This window comes from Pezoporus occidentalis, unplaced genomic scaffold (genome assembly GCF_034315485.1).
Source record: "Pezoporus occidentalis ecotype Australia unplaced genomic scaffold, CSIRO_AGI_Poc_V1 ctg14, whole genome shotgun sequence".
Lineage (NCBI taxonomy): Eukaryota > Metazoa > Chordata > Aves > Psittaciformes > Psittacidae > Pezoporus > Pezoporus occidentalis.
The window spans coordinates 3,919,241-3,943,814 of NW_026913209.1; the positions used below are offsets into that span (position 1 = coordinate 3,919,241).

At 41.7% G+C, this 24,574-nt stretch overlaps 1 protein-coding gene across 5 annotated transcripts in view; it reads left to right on the forward strand.

Annotated features, from left to right (window-relative positions):
• Positions 1 to 24,574, forward strand: part of ST7 (suppression of tumorigenicity 7) — a 151,715-nt gene that overhangs the window by 70,617 nt on the left and 56,524 nt on the right. For 3 of the 5 annotated variants that reach the window (XR_009963035.1, XM_062609615.1, XM_062609616.1), the window contains exons 2-5: positions 9,329 to 9,411; positions 18,006 to 18,165; positions 23,133 to 23,187; positions 23,724 to 23,839. Coding sequence is in view for 4 of the 5 variants with exons in the window: in XM_062609615.1 (XP_062465599.1) it covers positions 9,329 to 9,411; positions 18,006 to 18,165; positions 23,133 to 23,187; positions 23,724 to 23,839 (414 nt within the window). In the remaining variant the exon portion in view is untranslated. Of the gene's footprint in view, positions 1 to 9,328; positions 9,412 to 18,005; positions 18,166 to 21,161; positions 21,264 to 23,132; positions 23,188 to 23,723; positions 23,840 to 24,574 lie in introns of those variants that run through there. The other 2 variants (XM_062609618.1, XM_062609617.1) reach the window with 2 other exon arrangements.

Genomic DNA, 24,574 nt, shown 5'->3' on the forward strand with positions numbered 1-24,574 from the left:
CCCCAGGTCCCTCTCCCCTACACTGCTCTCTAACAGGTCATTTCCCAACCTATACTGGAACCTGGGGTTGTTCCTGCCCAGATGCAGGACTCTACACTTTCCCTTGTTATATTTCATCCAGTTATTCCCTGCCCAACTCTCCAGCCTGTCCAGGTCTCGCTGGACGGCAGCACAGCCTTCTGGCGTGTCAGCCACTCCTCCCAGCTTAGTGTCATCAGCAAACTTGCTGATAGTACACTCAATTCCCTCGTCTAAATCGTTGATGAATATAGTAAATAATACCGGTCCCAGTACTGACCCTTGAGGCACTCCACTAGTTACAGGCCTCCAACTAGACTCCGCCCCATAGACTACAACTCTCTGGCTTCTCTCCTTCAGCCAGTTCGCAGTCCACCTCACTACCTGATCATCCAGTCCACACTTCCTCAATTTAGCCGTGAGGATGCTGTGGGAGACTGTGTCTTTGATGCAGCCCAGGATACAGTTGGCTTTCTGGGCTGTTAGCGCACACTGAAGCCGGTTCACATTCATTTTCCCATTGACCAACACCCCCAAGTCCTTCTCCACAGGGCTGCTCTGAATCTCTTCTCTGCCCAACCTGTAGCTGTGCCTGGGATTGCTCCGACCCAGGTGTAGGACCTTGCACTTGGCATGGTTGAACTTCATGAGGTTGGCATCAGCCCACCTCACAAGGGTGTCAAGGTCCCTCTGGATGGCATTCCTTCCCTCCAGGGTATCAACCGAACCACACAGCTTGGTGTCATCGAAACTTTAAAATCTTCAGGGGAGTTATGTAACAACAGCATTTCAAATCAAGCGGCAAGCAGCCTGATTTTAGAAGTGAGATTGAAAGTGTTGTAAGACAAGTTGATGAAGAGCCAAACAACAACCTAATTTTACATATCCACAGCTCTGAAAATCCAAATACTAATGTCTGTACTCAGTATGTCATTACTCATCCTTCATGCCTCACTTTTACTTGGCCCAGTTGCTCCCTTCCACCTGTACATATTAATACCTGGAGTCTGCTTTTAGCATTAGGACACTGTGGTGATCATAAAAAAAAGTACAGTAGTTAGTCCCTGATGGTTAAGGGCTCTAAGGTCCCAGGAAAGGATTTCTCCCATGTTTTCTTTAAATGGAAATGCTGGGTTGTTTTTTTTTGTTTTGTTTGGGAGGGCAGTTTTTGGGGGTGTTTTGGGTTTTTTTTAATTTTTTTTTTTTTCTGCCAGTATAGTAGCAAATATTCGTGTTCATGCAGCATGCTCTGCAATTAACAGGAACTGTATAATTAACTCATGTCACCACCACATTGTGAAAGTAAAAGCAAATGTCCTTGTCCCTTGGCAGGGGCAACTGCGTGGCAGCACATTTGCATTATAATAGCAGCTTTCATGGGGGAAAGTTGATCTTTTTTTCTCCATACTTTTATTCTCCTCAAATCCACAAGGTGGGGAGTTCATGACCTCAGACAAATGGAACAGCAGAATACAGTGCTTGAGTCTAGCAATCCTAACTGGTTTTAGTATTTGAATTCGCAAGAGAAATTGTTTTTCTTTGGGTAGGTGTACTGTGTCCGGTGCCTGTATGTCCAGGCATATTGATACCAAGGAATAACTTGTTGACTGTATCTTTTCCTAAATGACGGAAGCTATCAGTGTTGGCAGTCTTCTCCCAATGAAAAGGTACTTCTGAATTGCAAGACATCTTTTGTAAAACAAAAATAGTCTTTATTTACATTCATGTTGCATGTGTCATTTCTTGTGTGTCTTTTTTGCCTTTGCTGTTCATGTCTCTATCTCCTTTCTAGGCATGTTAATTTTTATGGCCATTCATTTTTTTCATTTTGTTTTAACTCATCTCTGTATTATACTTGTCTGTCTCTAATCTGGTTTTCTTTTATTTTCTCTTTTCCATGTCACAGTAGCATCTAAGTTGTATTTTGTCATCCAGATTTGGTTGCCTTGATTCACCTGTATGTCCTTCTGCCCTCAGTTCTGTGACCATTCCTACTCACTCCCCATTTAACTGTGGTAAAGGTTTTCTGTTGAAAGCGAAAAGCTACATTTAAGATGTGGAAACATGGAAGAGAGAGAGAGTGTGGTGTTCTTCAGTCCAGAAAGTTCTATTTCATTAATTAGAAATATCTGTGAGGGCAGAACTTTGATTATGCACATCTGTACAGTTAATCAGAGTTCATTATTTTTCTCAAGTAATAGGTGGCTTTTGGCACATCACCATTTTCTCTCACTTAGGGTCTAATCCAGGATTCACTGAGAGCAACAGACTGCTTCACTGGCCAGTTAGCTTAGGCTCCAGACATCTGAATGTGGTTGAACAAAGTGAGTGGGCATCTGGATTTCCTTGTGCACAGTACACAGATGTCCTGCATGGACTGGCCACATGTTTGTTTCTGAGTGACAAATCTTTTCAAGTTTTGAAACCAGATCTAGAGAAAAGGCCTTCAGGAGGAAGTTTCATAGCATTTGCAACAAGGAAAAATGAAACTCACTCTGCAGCATTCTTAAAGATTCGAATGATTACTTCTTCTTTGGTAATTATTCAAGAAGCATGAAGACGTCAAAACAATCTTAGCAGCTTCCCAGGGAAAACCCTGGTAAAAGCTTGTGAGTTTGGTGTTTTGGGTTGTTCTTTTATTTTCTTCTTTTTTCCTGAGACAACACACTGCACTGGCTTTAAACCTGGTGGGGATTATATTTATATTGAGCTGGAGGCCATCATAGTATATAATGCATAATTCAGCCTGACCCTAGCATGTTTTCCCAAAAGTGTATTGTTAACATTCTTAAGACAGATGGGTTGAAGATTCAAAAAGATTATGTATAAATAGTTCAATTAAATTCAAGATTATGCAGCACTTTCTACTCAGAGACGGAAGTTTATATATTTATTAAAATAAGTTTATTCATTTTTATTTTGCCCTCTTTGCTGACAGTTTGGTGGAAGAGTTCTTCACCGCTGCAACCAGTTGGATTCAGAGGGCTGCATTAATCCATACAGTGAGGCCGCTGTGAGATAAGCCAGTCTCTGCTGCATCGTCTGTATCGTGTTTGAACACTAGCTTGAATGGATGGTTGCAGTGAAAAGCAGCTGAATTGCTGTGTCAAAGGTCTTCAGCAACAGGTTTCTTAGCTTGTTGCCTCTCTAAAGGATTTGAGCTCTTGGCGCTGGTGTTACAAGAATTTGCATTGTTCGCATACCAAGCAAATATGATGGAGAGTGGGAACATAAAATACAGCAAAATTTCTTAGTGACACACATTTTAGCCATGATGACTTGAGGATCAGTAACACACTGGAAGGGTTCTGTTACTATAAGCTTTTCTATGATTTCTGGCCATTTGTTCTTATAAAACTTACTACTGTACCCAGAAACCTTGTCTCACATAGTTATTATACTCAGTTATTGACATATATTTAATTTTATCTGTATTTTCAGAAAATTATTTTTCTTCTTAAAAGTGCTGTAAATGATGCAGTCCTATCTTCGCTCTGTTTATGTGTGATTTCTGTAACACTGCTATTAAATTTTTGTTTGCATCTAGTGTGCAAGCTACATAGTCTCACATTCAGAAGTAGGTAATGGGGCTGTCATTTCAGTAGATCCACATGTGGGAATAGCAGGCAGTTTGCAATGTTCCCTCTCCTAGTGATCTTCTAATGTAATTAACTTCTACAGCAGCACGATGATACTTTAAGCAGTTTAACCCCATTATTTCCCTCCTACTGGGGTTCCTCACATGCCTGAAATCTGAATGCCTCAAGTCCTTGAAAAATCTTTTAAACAACATAGTTTTTATCACCTTGAATGATACATTGTATGTGATTTGATGGTTTTGTTGCTTGAAAAATGTCTGGATTTTCCTCTCCTGTTAATTCCCACGTTCAGAATGAATCATGAATATTGGAAATGAATAACATACATAACAGGAATGAAATGGCATCAGCTTTCAAGAACATTTCAGTTGCCTCTTTTGATTAGCCTCAACAGGAAATCTTAGCTATGACTTGTGTGCTTTTTTAGCTTGTCTGCCGTGAACCAAATACGATGTAAATTCATCTCTGTGAGCATGCACAGTTAACAATGGAATAACAGTCCTTCCCTAGATATTATACAATAGGATGGAATGATTCACCAATGTAATGTAGGCACCTCTGGAAATGTAAGTAGGGCCTTATTCTGGGTGACTCAGGCATGATTATAATAAAAGCAATAAAGAGAAGGGAAGAGAGAGGTGGGTGGGTATTTGTAAGGCCAGGAGCTTCTCACAAGCACACATACTTGGCTTGTTTAGACAGCATTTATAGGTCATTCTGGTTGTCTTTAAATAATAAAAAAAGCAAACAAACAACCAAAACCAATAAACCAAAACAGGCTGTACTGTATTCCATTATCTCCGCTAACACACCTAAAATAAATCATTCATCATCTGAAGCCTGTGGAAATAATCAGGTTTTGACAGTAATTTCGGATAAGTTGGCTCTGTAGGAACATCAGGCAAGTTTCTTTCTCTAGATACTCATTAGTTGCCCTTTTTAAGTCCTACCAAGTTACAGAGATGATATTCCAAGCTGAATAGATGCACCATCTTCCCTTTGTGGACAGACATAATTAGGCACACACAGGCATGTTCTGAATTCAGTAGAAAGGATGTACAGTGCCACCTTTCCCTGGTGATTCTACTTGGCTTCTTTATTCTGCAGTCATTGCAATTCATTCTGCTGGCATTGTCAAATCGCATTTCCCAGAAATCTCTCTCTGCTCCCCAGTCCCCAGGATTAGACAGTTTAAAAAAGGAGAGAGGAGAAAACTACTGTTATCCAAATTTGGGCAGATGGACATTTAGCATTGTCTAATGATGCTAGTTTATTGCAGCACACTGAAGGAAACCTGAGTTCACTACAGGACAGAGACATTTGATATGATAATGATTTCTGCATTGCCAGAATGGTAACTGTAAAGAAATGCACATGAAAATCAACAAGGTGCTTGGTGACAGCCAGCGTGGCTTCACTAAGGGGAAATCCTGCCTGACCAAGTTGGTGGCCTTCTATGATGGGGCTACAGAACTGATGGACAGGGGTAGAGCAGTTGATGTCATCTACCTGGACTTGTGTAAAGCGTTCGACACTGTCCCACACGACATCCTTGTCTCTGAATTGGAGAGACACCAATTTGATGGATGGACCACTTGGTGGATATAGAACTGGCTGGATGGCCACTCACAAAGAGTTGTGGTCAATGGCTCAATGTCCAGCTGGAGACCAGTAACGAGTGGTGTCCTCCAGGGATCGGTGTTGGGACCGGTCTTGTTCAACATCTTTGTCACTGACATGGACAGTGGGATTGAGTGTGCCCTCAGCAAGTTTGCCGATGACACCAAGCTGTGTGGTTCGGTTGACATGCTGGATGGAAGGAATGCCATCCAGAGGGACCTTGACATGCTTGTGAGGTGGGCTGATGCCAACTTTATGGAGTTTAACCATGCCAAGTGCAAGGTCCTACACCTGGGACCCAGGTACAGCTACAGGTTGGGCAGAGAAGAGATTCAGAGCAGCCCTGCAGAGAAAGACTTGGGGGTGTTGGCTGATGAGGAAATGAATGTGAGCCGGCTTCAGTGTGCGCTCATAGCCCAGAAAGCCAACCGTATCCTGGGCTGCATCAAAAGGAGAGTTACCAGCAGGTCGAAGGAGGTGATCCTGCCCCTCTGCTCTTGTGAGACCTCAGTTGGAGTATTGTGTGCAGTTCTGGTGTCCTCAACATAAAAAGAACATGGAACTGTTGGAACAAGTCCAGAGAAGGGGCACGAGGATGATCAGGGGACTGGAGCACCTCCCGTATGAAGACATGCTGAGGAAGTTGGGGTTGTTCAGCCTGGAGAAGAAAAGGCTGCATGGAGACCTCATAGCAGCCTTCCAGTATCTGAAGGAGGCCTGTAGGGATGCTGGGGAGGGACTCTTCATTAGAGACTGTAGTGGCAGGACAAGGGGTAATGGGTTAAAACATAAACAGGGGAAGTTTAGATTGGATATAAGGAAGAAATTCTTTCCTGTGTTAGGGCGGTGAGGCACTGGAATGGGTTTCCCAGGGAGGCTGTAAATGCTCCATCCCTGGCAGTGTTCAAGACCAGGTTGGACGAGGCCTTGGGTGATATGGTTTAGTGTGAGGTGTCCCTGCCCATGGCAGGGTGGTTGGAACTTGATGATCTTAAGATCCTTTCCAACCCTGAGTATTCTATGATTCTAATTACTGAATTCTCATTAAGTTCAGAATAAAAACAGTCTGTCTGCAGATCCTCCAGTGCTTTGTTTTACTGTTTTGGAGATGTTTCTTATAAAGTGTTTGCTTCTGTTAATATTTATGGACACAAAGGGACTGGGAGAGTAATTAATAATTTGCAAAAGTTGATAGTTTTCTTAATAAACAGAATATTCTTATAGTTAATGAGTAGTAATAAGAATGGCGAAAGGATTAGGGAGATACAGTCCAGATAAGCAGCTCTGGTACTTAAGTGCAACTGTAGCAAATGTACTGAGCTACTCCAGTTAGCTGGTAGACCAGCCCATACAATCTAAAAGCATCCAGCGCTGTATCTGTTCGCGTTGCCCGCTCCCATGGTTAAGCTCTAAAAGTGAAGTGAAAATCATAAAGGAGCAGCAGTATACATTCAAGCAAATAAGAAAGCAGTAACAATGGTGCAAATGACACATAAATTGAATCCTGTCTTCATTCAGGTCACAGAGTTTGTCTATGACTCAGTATACACTCCTTGTAAAAGAGTGGTGATGGAGAGAAGCTAACAGCATTTCTTAAGAGCCTCGTTTATTCTACTGCATTGATAAGCTCCATGGAGCTGATCTGTTGAGGGGGCTCTTCAAAATGGAAATGCATTTCTGAAAGCAAATTCTATTGATGGCAGTCAGTAATGATGAGTATCTCATCACTGATTAAGAAACTTTGTTGTCTTTGCAGCACTTCTTAGTGAAACAGGCAATAGGAATTTAAAACAAATAGACTATATCCATATTCAGTGGATAGCCTTCATGGAGATTCTTCTAAAACACAGAAGATTTAGGTGGCTTCACAACTTGGAAATCAAGTTTCCTCTAGGGTAATAGGAAAAATTTACCAGTTTAATAGAAGAAATATCAGCATTCCAGGAGCTGTGAAGCTGTGGCGGAGGAGTGGGAGAGAAAGCATGGCCTGGCTTTTCATGTTATTGTTGGCACAGCAGCAGCACTGTGCTACATGGGAGCTATGAACATCTATATCCCATCAGAGCACATACTCTCTCAGGAATATCCTGACCTAAGCAGAGGAAGTAATTTCACTGGCAGTCTGAAATTTCCCCAGTGACATAGTTTGATTATGTCTGTGGCTTAGATTTGCATTCCAGAATGAGGAATGTTTCTTCTAAAGGAATCATGCTGGTTGGCAGAAGCCAAAGCTATTTCAGTCTCTCCATTCCTCTTCCTTCTTAGCAGGTACTGGGGCTGGAGAAAGCAGGGACTGCTATTTCAAAGGCAGCTTGTATTAGACATATTTAAAAAAAAATAATAAAAAAAATGGGAGCAGTAAAAAAAGAAAGATGTGGGAAAATCCCAACTATTGAGCCAGAGCCAGCATAAATCAGTGTAGCTGTACTGCACACAGTAAAATTGGGGATATTATCCTTATTTACACTAGCTGAGAATCTGACATCTAATTCATCTGTGAAAGAAAATGTACAATGGAATTAAACCCCACCAAACTAGTTCTTTGCTGTACCAGCTCAGTGCTTAATGCCACTCCAGCGGAGCAGAAAATGACACTTCCATTTTAACAATTTACGGCTTTTTCAAGAAAAAAATACAGAAAATATGCAGCCAAAACCCAAACAAAGTAGCTGAATTGCAGGGTTTCAGTCTCTTTTAGTGATACATTTCTGGAAGGCAATTTTCTGTTTTACTGGTCATGGAAAATTAATCATATGTTTGATGATTTGTATCCTGCTGTTGTAATCTTCTCTTCATTTTTTTTTGGCTCCATATTATTTAATCTCAGTAAGTGTCATTTCTAAAGAGAACGGGATGAACTGAGGGCCTCCCATCTATGTATCCGTATCTTTTTATCAGCATTTTTTAATGACTGGTAGTCTGATACAAGCCTTTTAAATTTAACAGCTAACTGTTGTCAGTTCCCTCTTCAGTCATGGATGCATCTATGTATACAAATATATATGCTTGTGTGTGTGTGTGTACACATATATGTGTATATGTTTGAGAAATACTTTGGCACTGGCAGTGTAAAAAAAAACAGTAGGTTTTTTTTTACAGAAGATATTCTAACCCTCCATGTAGTTTAATACAGAATGTTTTCATTTGTGGAAGGTGGAGGTGAGGGGAAGTTGAGAGTTTTCTTTAAACACCTAGAATTTCATGGAAGAGCTCCAGTTCTCCTTAGTAGCTTCTGTAGAGTGATCCAAAACCTATAAAAACATTATTTTATTCTCTTAAGGACATAGGGATTTTCTGTGGGGTGTGAGCACAACTACCTCGGGATTCTCTCAGCAGCTTTAGTCAAAATAGGATATGACTAGAAAAAGCTCTTTGAATTTCCAGAAGCCCATACAGATGGAACTGCCCTTCCTTGTAGCTTCTCTGGCTTTGCTTCTGCCCTAGATTTCAGATAATCTGCATAGCTATCATGATTTTCACCCCTAATTATCAAAAAGCCAGTTAGGTCTTCTCCTAATCTGTTACTTGCATTTACTCACTGTTCTCATACTGAGTGGTTCACCAACTTTAATGAAGTGGAACGAATTAGGGAAACGCTATTATAATTTACTTCATAAAATAGGAACCAAGGTAATGAGAAATAAAAGGCTTTTAAAAATTTGTCCAGATTTACCAAGATCATGCAGGATGTTGAGACAGTGTTGAATGCAGGACAATGAGATCAACCCCAAAATTTCTAACTGCAGTGGAGTAGCAAATGCAATAAAGAAATGTCTTCCATGTAATGTGGGCAGTCCTGAACTCAATGTCAGTGGAGCTTGGACTGGCACATGAAAGACCTGTATGTGTGTGTAGCGATCTTCCAATGAATTGTGGCTGACTGTTGTGAAAACAAAATTCTGCATGTGGCAGTCTAATGCTGTATCACATGTTAGGCAGATGGAACAGGATGCTTTTTAAAATTTGTCTTTTTCACCAAAAGTAAGGTAATAACTTATCTGAGGTTGGAAAGCAGCTGGGAGGAGAAGGGGACACATGTGGAGAACATGTCCTGCTCTTGTACTCATGGTTTCCTCTCTTTTCTTTTCCAGTGAGTATGTTTTTGAACACATTAACCCCCAAGTTCTATGTTGCCCTGACAGGCACTTCCTCATTAATCTCTGGACTTATTTTGGTAAGTACTAGATACATTAATATCACTTTATAAATTGATACCGTTATCCAGAATGAGATTTCAGGCTTTATCCAAGTTAATGGGTGTCTTTTTTCCCCCTTAAACTTACATTTTTGCAGTACATAAAATCTGTATTTCTTTACAGAAAAGAAAGTATATTCTTTTTTACTGTGGGAACAAAATAAAAGAGAAAATGTTTCAGTGCTATATGTCTTTGAAGAAAAAAGTCTTGAAAGACAATGTGCCCCACTAACAACCTTATAGTAATTCTTAAGTGTTTGCACATTAGGTGTTTCCATCGGCAAGTACTACAGAAATAAAAAGGCAGGTAAAAAGATGAGGGGAAGAGCTTCCAACTGTCTCAGCTTAATTACAGCAGGATCTTAATTAAACTGTATCAGTTTTGTGTGGGAAATCCACACCTTTCACTTCCACATTGCCTGTAGCTGGTGTAGGCAAAGAAATGGCATCTTTAACTTCTGAATGCATATGAGACTCATCCCTTAGATGATTTCAGGTATAAAGCATCAGGTGCACTGCTGCTGTGCCTTGCTCTCGGGTTTCTTTGTAGCAGAAGGCAAATACTTAATGTCTGCACCTTGGGCATTCATCATTCTTGTATGGATTGAGCCCCAAAGCACAGGACGGAGCTCCAGACATATCAATGCTTCTTTCAGCATAGGAACAGGAGCCCGGCATTTAAGACTTGGATTCAGTTCTTCACAACTCAAATGCATGGAAGGAAAATACTGTTTCATTCAGTACTGTCACTCAGAAAAAAGAAATGTTTAAAAGGCTGGGCCCCATCACCAAGATGAGAAGGAATGAGAGAAATAACATGGTTCCATAGGCACAATTCCATATTAGAGCGTGAAGACAGAGGGCACAAAAAAGACAGTTTGTGCCTTATGAAAATACCTTACAGAATCAAACAGGAACAAAAACCCTGAAGAGAGACCAAATGATCTGTAACTACATTCTGTGTATAGCATGATTGCAAGTGTAGCTACATTTTATAGTGTAGTCATGAAGGCAGTTTCTGAAGAATAAGTCCAGTAGGAGACTTGTAAGCAAGAAATTTCCAAGTGCTGTACTTTGATGGGAAGTACAAGAAGAAAGTGGCAAAGACTTTTCAAGAATGTGATATGAAGAAGGGGCAAAAGAAGACTGATAGAAGCCTTCCAAGAAGAGATTAGACTGAGCAAGCCTTAACAAAAAAAAAAAAATCACTAAATGCTCTATGATGAAGTCCATTATGATCAAGTTGAAGGGACAGTGAGGTGATAGAGGCATAGACACAGACTGGAAGAAGATTGAAAGCTCTTTTTTGTGGACCTTTACTACTGCTACCAGTTGTTGTTTGCTTTTCATATGCCACCATCCTAACTGTGCAAAAGATACATAGGCCTGGCGGGTAACAACCAGGAAACCTAGATTTTAGGGACCAGTGTCCAAGAGAGACATGTGGTCTGTAAATTGGATAATGAAAAAGGAACTCAGCAGACACAGTCATGGAAAGAAGAAAATGCACGCTGAACAACCATACATCAGGAAAGACAGCTGAGTAAGTCCTAGTGAGGTAGTGCTAGTCTGTCACTAGCCCCAGTTGTGGTTCAGATTAATAATCTCTTAATCATCTTGCTGCTTACCAATGGCCTAGTAACATGCTGAATTGCCCTTATGACCGCACACTTACCTGTCACACTAAACAGCAGCTTCAGTTCTAAAGGATTCTCACTCCTGCTAATGGTATTCAGTGAAACTCATCTATAAAATAAACATTCTCTTGTCAAAACTGCATCACTGGGGTATTTTTCAGTATAGATGTACTAATATTCCTTGGAATTTTCCACCATATGGTCTGGCAGATTTCTTTCCGTTATCAGTTGGCTGCAATTCCTAATCAGAAGGAGAAATCATAGCACTGCAGGTTATGAAATTATGGAAAATTCCATCATTTCAGAAGTGTGGTAACCGATGGGAAAGTGAATGCTTTTCCTATTTCATGTTTGGTTCATGTAACAATGACTGTGCAGAGTTCAGCTTTGGGCAACTGCATGCTATGTGACTCCTTTCAAAATACTACTCTCCCTTCTTATTTTGTCTCTTACTTTGTTTTCATTCTTTAGGTGAAATTCTGGCTTTGCTGTAGGCAATGTGACTTAAATGAAGCAAGGATTTCAGACTTTCTTTTCTGCACAGCTGAGAACTGTACAGAAAATACTCTTCTATCTCAAGCATTCTCCCTAATAATTCTTGACTACAGCACATAGTTTAAAATGAACAGTTTATCATATATTCAGTTCATGCCTGCATTATTTTAGGCATCAAAAACAGGAACCAGATTAAGTTCCAAGGTGCATTAGAAATATTGTATTGGAAACTTGGTTTCGCCACAGTTACTTTTGATCCAGTAAAAAACAGGGTTCTGTCTCACAGAATACAATGAGCTGCATTGTGTTCAGTGTTTGAGAGGTAAAGGTTTTCCACAGGTAGGGTAATAAAACTGTCATGAAACACAACTGACATCCAGTAAATGCTGTGAACTGGAACTATGTAAATGCCACTGAGATTTCTAAATAAGGCTGTGTATTTAACATACAGTTATCACCAGAGTGAAAGCTGGTTAGCAAGTGCTGGTGGCATTTGCACTGCAAACTGAAGGAGTCTCAGTTCTAACAAAGCACAGGCAGAAGTGAACCCCAGTCTTGAATCTCCTTCAAGAATGCCTTGTTATTCTACTTCAGAACTTGGGACAAACAAGAGTTTTCTCCTACACAATGAAAAACATTCTGCAATGAACAAATCCCTAGTCTTTCAGAAAAAAAAAAAGAATTAGAAACCAAATCTAACAGAGGCAGAGCATGGGTGAGTCTGCACACTGGCTAGCACTGAGCAGTAGCTCTTACTACCCGAGTGTGTGTATAGTATGTGAGAGTCCCAGCCTTTCATAGCCAACAGTACTAGTACAGGAGGTTTCAGAGAGAGGACCTGAGTAACCCAGAAGGGACCTCTCATTTTCTGTAGATATTAAGTGGTGTTCTGCTTGTTTCATTACCTTTGTGTAGTCTGCCGCAGAGAGGCAGAAAGGTGACTGAGTTCTGGGTGCTGCCACAGATTCCAAGAAAGTCTGACAATTGTGTGGAGACAATCTTTGGTGGCTGAAAAGCAATAGCTGGTAATTGTTCAAAGTTCCTGCTCTGCTCAGCAGAGGCTAACAGGTCAGGGAGGGCACAATCCCTGTGGGGTTCCTAAGAAACTGGAAACACTTGCCAAGGAGCAGATGAGAGGGGAAGGGTCTGTAGGAAGGTGGGCTATAATCCAGTCCACAGACAAGAGAGAGGTATCATAAGTAACTGGGGTCTACCCAATGTTGAGAGAAGTACTACACTTAGCCTTAAGTGCCTATAATATAAGCAGTATATTACTTTCTTTCCCATTTCTGTATTTCCAGAGGTAGATGAAGTGTAAGTAAATAGATGCTCATTAGCACTGCATGTGTCTTCCTGCTCATGCTGACTTCTTGAGATACGACAAGTAGGTGTTCAGTAACCAGGAGCAGAGCCTAAGAGGATGCTAAACTGGTGTATTTAATCCAGAAGGAATGGGGCTGCATAGCCTTCACGATTGTTGTTAAGGGCACTGAAAGCATCGTCAGAAGCATACTGTTTCCTAGAACCAAGCTGGGCAGGACTGGAAGATCTGCTTGAGTCGCTGGCTACCCCTAACAGCTAAGTAAAACAGACCTGGGACTTGCTTTTTTTGGAAAGTGTATAGTTACATCCATATGGATAAACACTCTTGCCTCTCAAAACAGGATGATCTTTTCCATTCTGTTTACTGGAAACAGCCCCTGGGCTTTGATATCCCTAGAACGTGTCCAGTCATTGCCTGGGAGAGTTGGCACAGGCCAGGCAGCGTGCTAGCAAACAAACAGTACGAATGATGGAGCCAGCGAAACCTGTGCTGTGGTCCTGTTTTATTTATCAAATAGGCTTAACCGTGGAATCAAGTACTACTATTGATATCCTGTTCCTCAAGAGAGTAAATTTCATTTAAATCCATTAGATGGTTGTTACCACTGAGGTAACCGTATTAGGAGAGTACTCCAAATCTTACCCTTCAGAGACCTGGAAGAGGCTTAATGAAAACTTGGAGCTGTGGAAGTTGCTCCTATAGTGTTTCTCTTGAAGACTCGATACATGTACACTAGAAGAGGACTACAGAGATCACTGTAAGAGAGGATGCCTGTCTTGGATACGATTAACAGAGCATAATTCAAAACACTGATAGACATCGCTACTTGGCTCAGTGAGAACCACTATCAAAACCATCCCTTGTGAACTGGTGCATTTATGATAGAATATCTGTTCTGAAAAAACAGGCAGGAAGCTCAGATATACAAGTGATGCAAAATAGATTTGTGGCTACACAGAGAAATAAAATGATCCAGGATTTAGAGCAGAGATAAGAAAGAGGATGACTGCAATGTTTTCATTGCACAGGGGAAGAGAAGTATCCGCCCAGAGAAGCAAAGGCAAAAAAAGTCCAAAGCAAATATCTGAAATGCATTGAGAAGACTTACGAGTGATTAACCATCTTACCAAATATATTTGTCACCTTCAGGTTGCTTTTTCTTAGGCATGCATTTTTAGAAATCATCAGTAAGGATTTTCCAGAACAAATATTCTCGCATTAAGCATTTTACCCAATACTAGACTAAAAAATTCTAGATCTGGATTTCTGTAAATGTTCAGAACAGGGTTTCAACTTGGCCTTTGTGAACATAATGGAGATGATCGACCCTGTTCCACTTTGAAAGCACAGGTACCAAACAGAAAAAGCCCACAGAAATTTGCTATTCCTGTGGAGGGGACAAGCTTTGTGAAGATGAGCTTCCCTCCCACTGTATCTGTGCCAGAAGTGAGGTAGCCTTATCTTTTAGAAGTGGTGCAGAAATGATCTTTCTCCTTAATTTCCTCTCTGATCCAGACCTTTTTCAATGGGTAATTAATTAAGCCTTATAGTCAGCTATTATTCTGAAGATACCTCTCATCTGCTGAAGTGTGAAAAGCTTGTTGACTTCACATTGCTCTCAAACTGGCTGGTGCAGTTAGAAATTAATTTGATTTGCAGAAACTGGGTTTCAAAACAGCTGACACTGAGAAAGGTATAAAAATTCTGCAAAGTGAATTTATTGTTTTGACTTCAGTACCAGGTTACAGATTACATTCTCATACACCCTGAACAAACCACTCCAAGCAAAGACTTATTATGATGGTGATTTATGACTTCAATTTCTAAGGAACTCTATGCATTGAGATCTGGCTGATGTTTCCTGGCACTGAATTCACTCAACATTGTAAATATTTTTAAAGCTGCCTTAAACAATTTAGGAGCTTTAATGTCATTTTTAAAAGTAATTAATGTAAAGTCTAGCGAGGCAGACTTACAGCTGTGTCACATGTTTCAGCAAGTCTCTGTCACTGAGCTGTAGTATTTACCACACATATCTACATTCTTTCTGCTTGTACTCTCAGTTTTACTGAAATTCAGTGTGACAGTTTTCCAGCTGGTATATATTTGTGCAGGGCAAGTGGGTTCAAGCATGCTCTTGTGCTGCGCCACTCTCCCTCTCTGGGTTTTACTGACTTTTTATCGGAAAGCTGATTATAATTGAAATAACGACCAAGAATTTATTAGCACATTTGGAAAAATCTAATTTTTTTCTTCTCCTACAGAAGGTACAAAGCTTGTTAGAATCATATCATCATAGAATCCTAGAATGACTAGGGTTGGAAGGGACCTTAAAGATTCAGCTAGTTCCAACCCCCCCTGCCATGGATACCGTTAGATATGGTCTATAACTGCCAAGAGATGTGAGCAGCCAGTCTGGCAGCTGTACTTCAGGCCCTGACTTACATTACAGTGACAGTCTTACCGAGCATCCCTTGCCTCAGTGTAAGACTGTAATCACAGTATCACAGTATGCTGGAGATTGGAAGGGACCTCAAAAGTGTATCCCCCTGCCAGAGCTGTTACACAGGATCTTTGATTCTAAACAGCCATTCCCTCTGAGGCCTTGGGCAGGTAGAACTTGATTGGTTCAAGCTTCAAATTTTGCAAAGATAAAACAGAAACAGATGTTCACAGCAGATCTGGGACTTTTATCTTACGGCACAGCCGTTCTCTCATAGTCAGCCACATGCTGCCTGCTCTCAGATCAGAAGAGTTAAATTCTAAACCCGTTAGAAAGTGTTGTGTGCATTAAGAGCATGAGAACAGCTAAAACCAAAGCTGGCATGCTCAGCCATGCCAGCTCCCTGTCCACCATCTCCAGCATTTGGAGGCAGTGCTGCATGCCAGGGGAAGTATATCAGCAGTACAGAGCAAGTGTTCAGTGATAGTACCTCAGCACTCTGTCCCTGGCTCCCAGCATTCCCACCTGGGCACTGCTGCAAGTGTCTGCTGGTGGAATGAGTATAGCAACAGAGGCATCGTGGAGCCTGTGTAAGGAGGAGCTGCCCTGGCTGTGCGGGTTTTTGGTGATTTGCCTGGGATGTCTTGCTCACAGAGATCTGGGTGTGTTTATGTTCTAGTTTCTCTGACAATCGCTTTATCTTCCCAAATGCTTGTGATCTCAGTGTGTTCACATAGCCTTTCTGTCTTTTACTCACGAAGCTGATCTGTTCTTCCTAGTTGATGTCTCCTAGAAAAGCCATTAGATTGTTTTGGGGACCAAGTGAACACCAGGGCTGCCAGGCAGTCCTGTGTAAACTTGTCTTAAGTGGCCGCCAGCTGCATTCCCACTCCATCCCAGTGCAGCTTTCTCCATATGAATGCTCTAGGTGCTTTAACAACACAGCTGCACATCCGGGAAGCCCCAGTGTGCAACGCATTGGCCTGTCCTTTGGAAAGGAACATTTTCTTACTATGCTAGAAGGTTTTCTCCCATGGAATGATTTAAAGGGAGCAGGAGTGATTATCTCTTGTCTACAGACAATCCCATGGAGACACAAGTCAGTTCGATTATAGAAAGATCTCAAGAGAGCTAAAAATTGGAAACACATTGTGTGAGTGACAGTGTGAAGCCCAGCCAGAACCTCTCTCCAGCAGGTGGACTTCCATAAGGCCTTCCAGAGCCGGCTGACTCCTGGCTGGCACACCATAAGTTGCTGCACAGCATGCTGATGGGGTCAGGGCTGTGGACATGTTTCCTTCGCTGATTGTGCCTAGTTGTAAAAATTAATAAATAACCTTTTCATTGTTTTGGTAGATGTCTTGTAAAAGCTTGCAGCACTGGCATAAAACATGGAGGCACTGAGTAACATCTAAAGGGCGAAGACCGTTCATTCACAATTTCTAGTGCAATCAGTATTACAAAGTACTGCCAAATTTTTCAAAACCCCTTTGATTTGCTTTTGTTTCAGTTGGTATGAAGACATTTGGGCGATGATTCAAGTGCAACTGCAAAATACACTCATTTTACATACTCATTAGAAGTGCCTGTGCCTTTACAATTTTTACAATCAGAACCTTTTTCCTGTTTATATGAAACAGTCTTCATTTCTAGGTTTATGTGGTTTCCCGAAATACATGTATTCTTACCCAAGAATAGAATTCCTCAGTGAAAGTACTGCAAGTCCATATTTATGTATATAATTTCAACTATAAGGGGGTTCTTTGAGGCTGTGGAATGATTTTCCAAGTAGAGCTTTGTAAATAATTTTTTTTTTCCCTGATCACTGAACCAAAATGCTGAAGATAAAATTAATTTGGCATCAGCCCAAGTTACCCAAACCAAACACAGTTCACAGACACAATCACAGTTCAGTTGGGGGGAAAAAGCTGTGAACAGAACAGGATTCAGCTGCCTGGAGTTTGTTAGGTATTTTTAACATTAAATTAAACCCAGTAAAGTCCTTTGGAAGCATTACTGGGAAAACAAGCAAACCTGCTTTTCCTCACTTTCCCTTGACTGCAGTGTGAGCTGGGGAAAGGCGAGGGGATAGCATATTCCTGACTGCAGCATCCCATCTGCGCGGGTGTCAGACAGAATCATCGAATCACAGACTGGTTTGGGCTGGAAGGGACCTCAACGCTCACTCACAATTACAACCCCCTGCCACGGGAAGGGACACTTTCCACTAGATCAGGTTGCTCGCAGCCCTGTCCAGCCTGGCCTTGAATGGGTGGAGCTGAGCTCCTATCTTCTTGGTTGTTATTTTTTTTTCCAGGAGTCAAAGGAATGGTCCTAGCACTTTTAAATGCCTTAAAAAGAAATAATGTGACGTTGTGATAAAACAAAAAATAAATAAATAAATCCCAGATTCTTTCTGCTGACGAGAGTGAGATTTTTCACCAGGTTTTTAAAGCGATTTGCCGAATTCGGCACAAACCCGGATGGAACTTAAGCCCTCTGTATGCCACCGGCAGACCGGCTGGCCGGTTCGGCGAGGGTGCCTCGGCCCTCCTCGGCCGGGAATGCGGTGGCAGGTGCCTCCCTCAGGAGGCAGGGACCCGCCTGCCTGCGCCCGTGCAGGGTTCCCGGGCGGGCGGGCGGGCGCGGCTGACGCGCTGTGTGTGTGTTGCAGATCTTCGAGTGGTGGTACTTCCGCAAGTACGGCACCTCCTTCATCGAGCAGGTCTCGGTGAGCCACCTGCGACCCCTGCTGGGCGGGGTGGACAACAGCGCGCCCAGCGCCGCCAGCGCCGCCAACGGGGACGCGGACTCCAGCCGGCAGAGCGTCTCAGGTGAGCGGTGCCTCCCGCCCGAAACCTCCTGCTGCGGCGGCCCGGGCACGCAGCGCGGGGGAAAGCGGAAGTGTGTGCCCGGGGTTTGCGCGCCAGAGGTCGCTCCGGTGTGGAACCCCAGCAGGATGGGGCTGCTGGGTTCTGGCCGGGGCTCAGGTGAGTGGCACAGCCGTCGTGGGCAGTCGGCCCTCCTGCCCACAAACACTCCACAGTTACCCCAGCCAGCGGTGCCACCCCCGACTTCAGGTCAGGTCTGTTGTGGCAGCCTTGGGCAGCCTGCTGAAGGGAAGGCCCACGGAAGCATAGAAGCAGCTAGGTTTGAAAAGACCTTTAAGACCATCAAGTCCAACTGTTACCCCAAGACTGCCAAATCTACCACTAAACCATGTCACTGAGGGCATCTACATGTGTTTTGAAAACTTTTGAACACTGTCCGGGGACACCACTTCCCTGGGCAGCCTGTGCCAATGCCTCAGCACCCTTTCTGTGGAGAATTTTTTCCTAATATCCAATCTAAACCTTTTCTGGTCCAGCTTGAGGCCATTACCTCTTGTCTGATCTGTTACTTGGGAGATCAACCTGCATCTCACTACAGCCTCCTTTCAGGCAGTTGCAGAGAGCAGTAGGGTCCCCCTGAGCCTTCCCTTCTCCAGACTAAACAACCCCTGGTCCCTCAGCTGTTCCCCATCAGTCGTGTGCTCCAGACCCTTCAGCAGCTTTGTTGCCCTTCTATGGACCAGCTCCAGCACCTCAATGTCTCTCCTATAGTGAGGGGCCCAGAACTGGACACAGTACTAGATGTGCAGCCTCACCAGTGCCCAGTACAGGGGTATGATCACTGCCCTGGTCTGCTGACCACACTATTGCTGATACAGGCCAGGATGCTGCTTGGCTGCCTGACCACAAGCTGCTTATGTTCAGCAGCCATCAGTCATCAGCCCCAGGTCATTTTCTGCTGAGCAGCTTTCCAGCCACTCTTCCCAAGGCAGTAGCGTTGCATGGGGTTGTAGCAACAAGAAACACCGTCTTCTGCTGAGCCATGAGACCAGATAAGGCTTCCTTTAAACTTGTTTTGTGGTCAGATGAAAGGCAGAGCTGCTTCATTAATTGTTCTGGCTAATTATATCTTTCCTAATTCATGCAATACTTATTGCTGAGGCCATGTTGCCAGTGCATCTATTTCTGACTTTTGAAAGCCCTGCTAAATTGCATGTGCAATATTATTTTTAAAGGCAGGGAGTATTTTTATTAAAATATTTTGAAGAATAAGTGTTGTTAAAATAAAGAATCAGAAAAAGATGTCAGGAATGCCCATCTCCTTCTGTTTGCATCAGTTTATTTTTTAGAACATGTGAGTAGTATGTAAACAGATTTTACTTTAGATTTTACTTTAGTAAGTGGAAGCACAGCAACTTTTATAGCTTAAGGGCTTGTTCTGTTCCTGACTCTGCTAATTTGATTTGTGATTTTGGGCAAGTCATAATGCAGGTTTTAAGAAAAGACATCCAGTAAAGACAGAGTTATATCAGAAGAAATTAGATGTTCATGCCATGGAGGGGAGGGTGTCAGTTTTGAACTGAGGCAGCTTAAGTTCTGCTACAGCTCTGCCACAGAAGGATTATACCTGCAGGTCACTTCATTCACATTACAGGGTTTGGGATTCTGCTGGGGAGCTCTGAGTCAGGTGTCTGACTGTCTGTAGATCATTCCTCAGAGAGACAGGCCAGTCTGCCTAAAATGAATCGGCCTCCCATGTCCTGATCTTGCTGGACCGAAGAGCTTGAGTCCCAGGCAAATTCGTCTCCGTGCTTGGGTGACTCAGCTACCTGGAGAGGATGGATTGAGAATTTAGGCCATCACTGATGGAAGATGCTGAAATGCTGCTGGCTTGAGTTGGAAATACTTGCTGTTAATGGAGGTCAGGGCAGGAGCATCTTGGCTTGTGTTCCTCATCTGTAAAACGAAGCTTACCTCTTTCAGCCCTATCTTGGAATACAGACCATTATCTTAATATTGGACATTAATTCAGCTTTCATTAGTGCTGTGCCTCTAGAATCAATTATGGTTTCATTAAATTTATTTCCTCTGCAGACTTTTAAAATATACTAGAATTAACAAGTGAGGAAACATGAATGGAAAAAAAAAAACAAATTCAGTTATGGAGAAAACATGATCGTTTAGCAGCTGAGGTGCTTGTGTCTATACATGGCAACTTTTATTTCTGCTGTTCAGTGTTCGTGAAAACAAGCAAGCAAAAATCAGCTTTGAATTCACAAGTTAAATAAAATAAGTGGCCTCAAAAAATCTTGCTCTCTACTGAATATGTCAGGAAGCTTCCATATAGCACAGCAAATTCAGCTCTCATCATTCCCACCTCAGCAGAGGCTGTGAATAGTGGCACTGCATGGTCCAGATACTAGATTTGGGTGAACTGGCAGAAAGCATGGGATGGCTTATAAACATCTGTGCGGCTTCATTAGTGTGGTCAGTCACACCAGCAACTCTGAATTAACTCCCGTTGTTTTAAAGTAGAAGGCACAGTATTTTGAGTAATGAGGTTCGTCCAAGCACCCTGACTGTTCTGATATAAAGAAATAGTAAAGGAGTGTGCATTGGCATTTGAGGCTATGGGTTGGGACTGTCCCAGTGTCTCTGGATAGTCTGTACAGATAGCCTGTTACTCATGCCTTCAGAAAGATATTGGTGCTCAAAATGTGATCATTGGACAAGGAACTAAAAGATTAGTAAGATTACTCTTTAATAAATCCTTATTGTTTATATAAAATAAGGACAGATATATTACTAGTTTGTAATGTAACAGAAAAGGCAACCTTTGCAATTTGCCATGCATCAGCACTGGGATATTTCTTTCGCTATCCAACAAGGCAAAGATGGCTTTTTTGGTTGGCTCACCATGTTTCCCTATGTAGATGTCTGACTGTAGTAGAGTATTGGAGTAGATATTTTTGCCTTCAAAAGGTCAGAAGAATGGTTGTTGTACTGAGACCGTGGTATCAGCAGATACCAAGATAGAAGGAACAAAGAGCACATCATGTTTAACTAGCTAGACAGATGCCAGACTACCCACAGGACAGAAGGTGATAATAAAATCCCTTCTTCACCTCTGCTTTTTGTTCCCCAGTTCTGCCTTTCCCTGCAGCAGTACTACAGTACTTCGTATTTCAGATAAAGTGTAATGGCTTAAATTTAAATAAGATGAGCACTGTGGTCAAGTAGTTGTTGCCTGATCTTGTTGGTTGCAAATGAAGTAAGCCAAGCCATTGAATTGTACCTCTGGAACTGAGAAGGCTGATGTTGATTTAACATTTACGATGCTGTGAAAGTCATATTATGTAAAAACTGTCAGATTGAAGCTGGTCAAACAGATGTACCCTCTGGCTGCACAACTGAACAGCTGAATGTCGATTGAGCACTTCTGCTGATTAAACCAGTAGATCTTTCTAATGTTAGCTGCCTGCTGAAGTGGTTGCTTGAAAGATGCAGATGCATAGTCAGTGCACTCACTCTTCCCAAACATCTTCCCATTCACGTCTCCATGTTTCATGCATGTCTTAGGTAATGTAGGCAGCAAGCTGAGAGCCCACCTCCTATGGCACTTGACTACTTTTTGTGTAGCTGTGGGTGTTATCATGTTATTGCAAATAATTTATGTAAAAAGCTTTCTCTCTGTGCCACTTTAGCCTCATACTCAGAACTGGGAGCTATGTCTATGAGAAAAGAGAAGGGCTGGATTTGCCAGTCTGTATTTCTATCTCTCTCTTTAATGAAACAGGCATAAAGGGAACAGGCGTATACTTTATCAGGGTTGTATAAAGTAGGGTAGATATCCTGCTGACTCAGTATTCCACCAAAAAAACTGTTGCTGTGATATTTTAGAAATGATGGCACAAAATTTCAGAGGGAAAAATGTGCTGGTTGGCTTTTGGTGGTGGAAGGCAGCTGGTGAAATGCTGGAGGGCCAATGCTGCTAATGAGTTTTTGCACAGCACCACATGAGGGATTATCCAATAGCATATATGTGGTGCAATATGTTGCCTCTCAGTGAGACTTTGTGCAAATAGTAGGTTTGATTCTGGTCTTACCTTCACTGGAGTGAATTGTCTGTGTTGAAATGAAGAGAACAAGTCTGGTGTTAAAGTAAAGGAAGAAAAGCCAGAATTAAGAGCTCACCTTTTCAAAAGCTATAGAAATCGATTATTTTTTTTTTATTATTTCTTTTTACATTCTGTTTTAAATTATGCTGTTGCTGTTACGGATATTCTTATCTCTTCCCCCCTGTAGTGTGAAGAATTTGCTTTTTTTTTTTTTTTCCCAAGAGAAATGTATGAAATGCTTTTAGTGTTGCCAAACACTTGCAATGAACTGAACTTTCTCTGCCAATCTATTCAGCATCCTTTGTCAACCCTGGTATAACTTCAGTAAGGTCAGCAGATGTTGCCATGGATCCTTTAGCTGACGAGCTAAGAAGGATTACATTTGGCAACTGGAGCTGAGATGCTCATTGATTGACAGTATTAACTGGAAAATGAAATTTTTCTGTAGAAATACCAAGTCTGTAGGGGCTGAGTTAATTGCTGGTTTTCAGTGCAATAACCCAGTGTGATCCCTGTTCAATTCTGCATTATGGTAAATGCACATCCTGGAACTAATCAGTATTATCTTTTCATCTGGCATTTGGAGCTTTGCTAGTGGTTATTTGTCTGGAATGGTTACATTTGCTGACACTAATTTATAATTAAGTTACTATTTTAAAAGGGAAAACAGTCTGGTTACCTACATCTCTGTGCTTTGATTTGTTTTGGTTTTTTTTCTGCCTTCATTTGTACTTATAAAAAATCTATGTCATTTGATAAGGCTCATTAGAAGGTAACTGATGTTTCTGATAAACCTCAATTACCATTGTAATTTGGCAGAGATTCATTATTATGTATTTCTGTTTATGACAGAATGCAAAGTCTGGCGAAATCCTTTAAATCTGTTCAGAGGAGCGGAATATAATCGGTAAGTGCTACGATGTTCCAGTCTCAGGCATAGTACTGCGTTAAGGACCTTAACTGTACTTTTCCATTAATCTAACTCAGAGATGGAAAACCAAAACCAGCTGCGGACACGTGCTCATGCCAGGTTTCTCTGTCATTTGTGAAATGTTTCTGAATGAAAAGAAATTAGAATTCATGCTCATGCATAAATTTTTGGTGACTTTAGAATAGAAAAACCTGGTACTGTTTATCAAGTAATTTTGTTCAAATCAGTTATAGCAAACAACCTAATGAATTATATCTAGATTTCATGTAGTCTTAATGTTTGAATATATGTATTACCGATTTCCAGTGTTTGCTTTCCAACATCCTTACTAGCTTAGGTTCAGCTGCTGTCACTCCATCACAGTACAGTGAAATGCAGTGTATATTGGTTAGGAGATTGTCTGGGTGAACTTAGTCAGCTATGGCCATCTCTAACGTCTAGGATTCTTTCCTAGATTAATTTTGCTGAATGTGATCTCATCAGCCAAAATGTCTTTCTTGGCATGTTTGCAGGTATACATGGGTGACAGGGAGAGAACCTTTGACTTACTACGATATGAATCTTTCAGCACAGGACCATCAGACATTCTTCACATGTGACACAGATCATTTACGGCCTGCAGATGCTAGTAAGAGACTTGTGAACAACTGTTTTTGCTAATAGGTTAATGATTGTTTCAAACTGATGCAAAAAAAACGCAGTCAGACATCAGTTCTCTGAGGTAGATAAGGAAAAGTAAAAGTTTGAGCATGGAAAGCCATGGCGGATGGATTCATGGTATTCTAAATCTGAACATGTATCTATATGAGTATAAACCTATTTAGTTTTGTCACTATTTTATTCCGCTGTCTTGCTGAAGTCATTCAAGGTACCATTTGCAAGTGTAAAAACTTGGTTTTTCCTCCTGTTTCTAGCAGTGGCTTCAAACACGTATAACTTGATGTGCCTCCAGATGCAGTGTAGTATGTTGAGTTACATTATCCAGGTCCCATTTAGTCTATGATGACAGAAGACAGAGCTTATGTAAAACCTCAGTCCTGTTTTTCATTCCCTGATGTAGTTAGAAGCTCTGTAAAAAATGGGAACACATTTACAACTGATTTTGTATAAGCAGCTTTAGTTGTGTTAAGCCTTTACTGTTAAATCCACATGCAGACTTTGGTTCTGGTAAAAATGTACAACAGCAATTTCAATCATCAGAATTTGCCTCTGAAGAGAAAAATCTTTGTCTCTTAGGAAGGGAGAGGTACTGACAGTTGGGTTCTCCATTCTGAGGGCATAATTCAAAGGAGAACATACTGTTTTGGCACACAATAAATATAAATCTTGTTTTCCTAACTCAATGGGGTAATTACGAGAATGT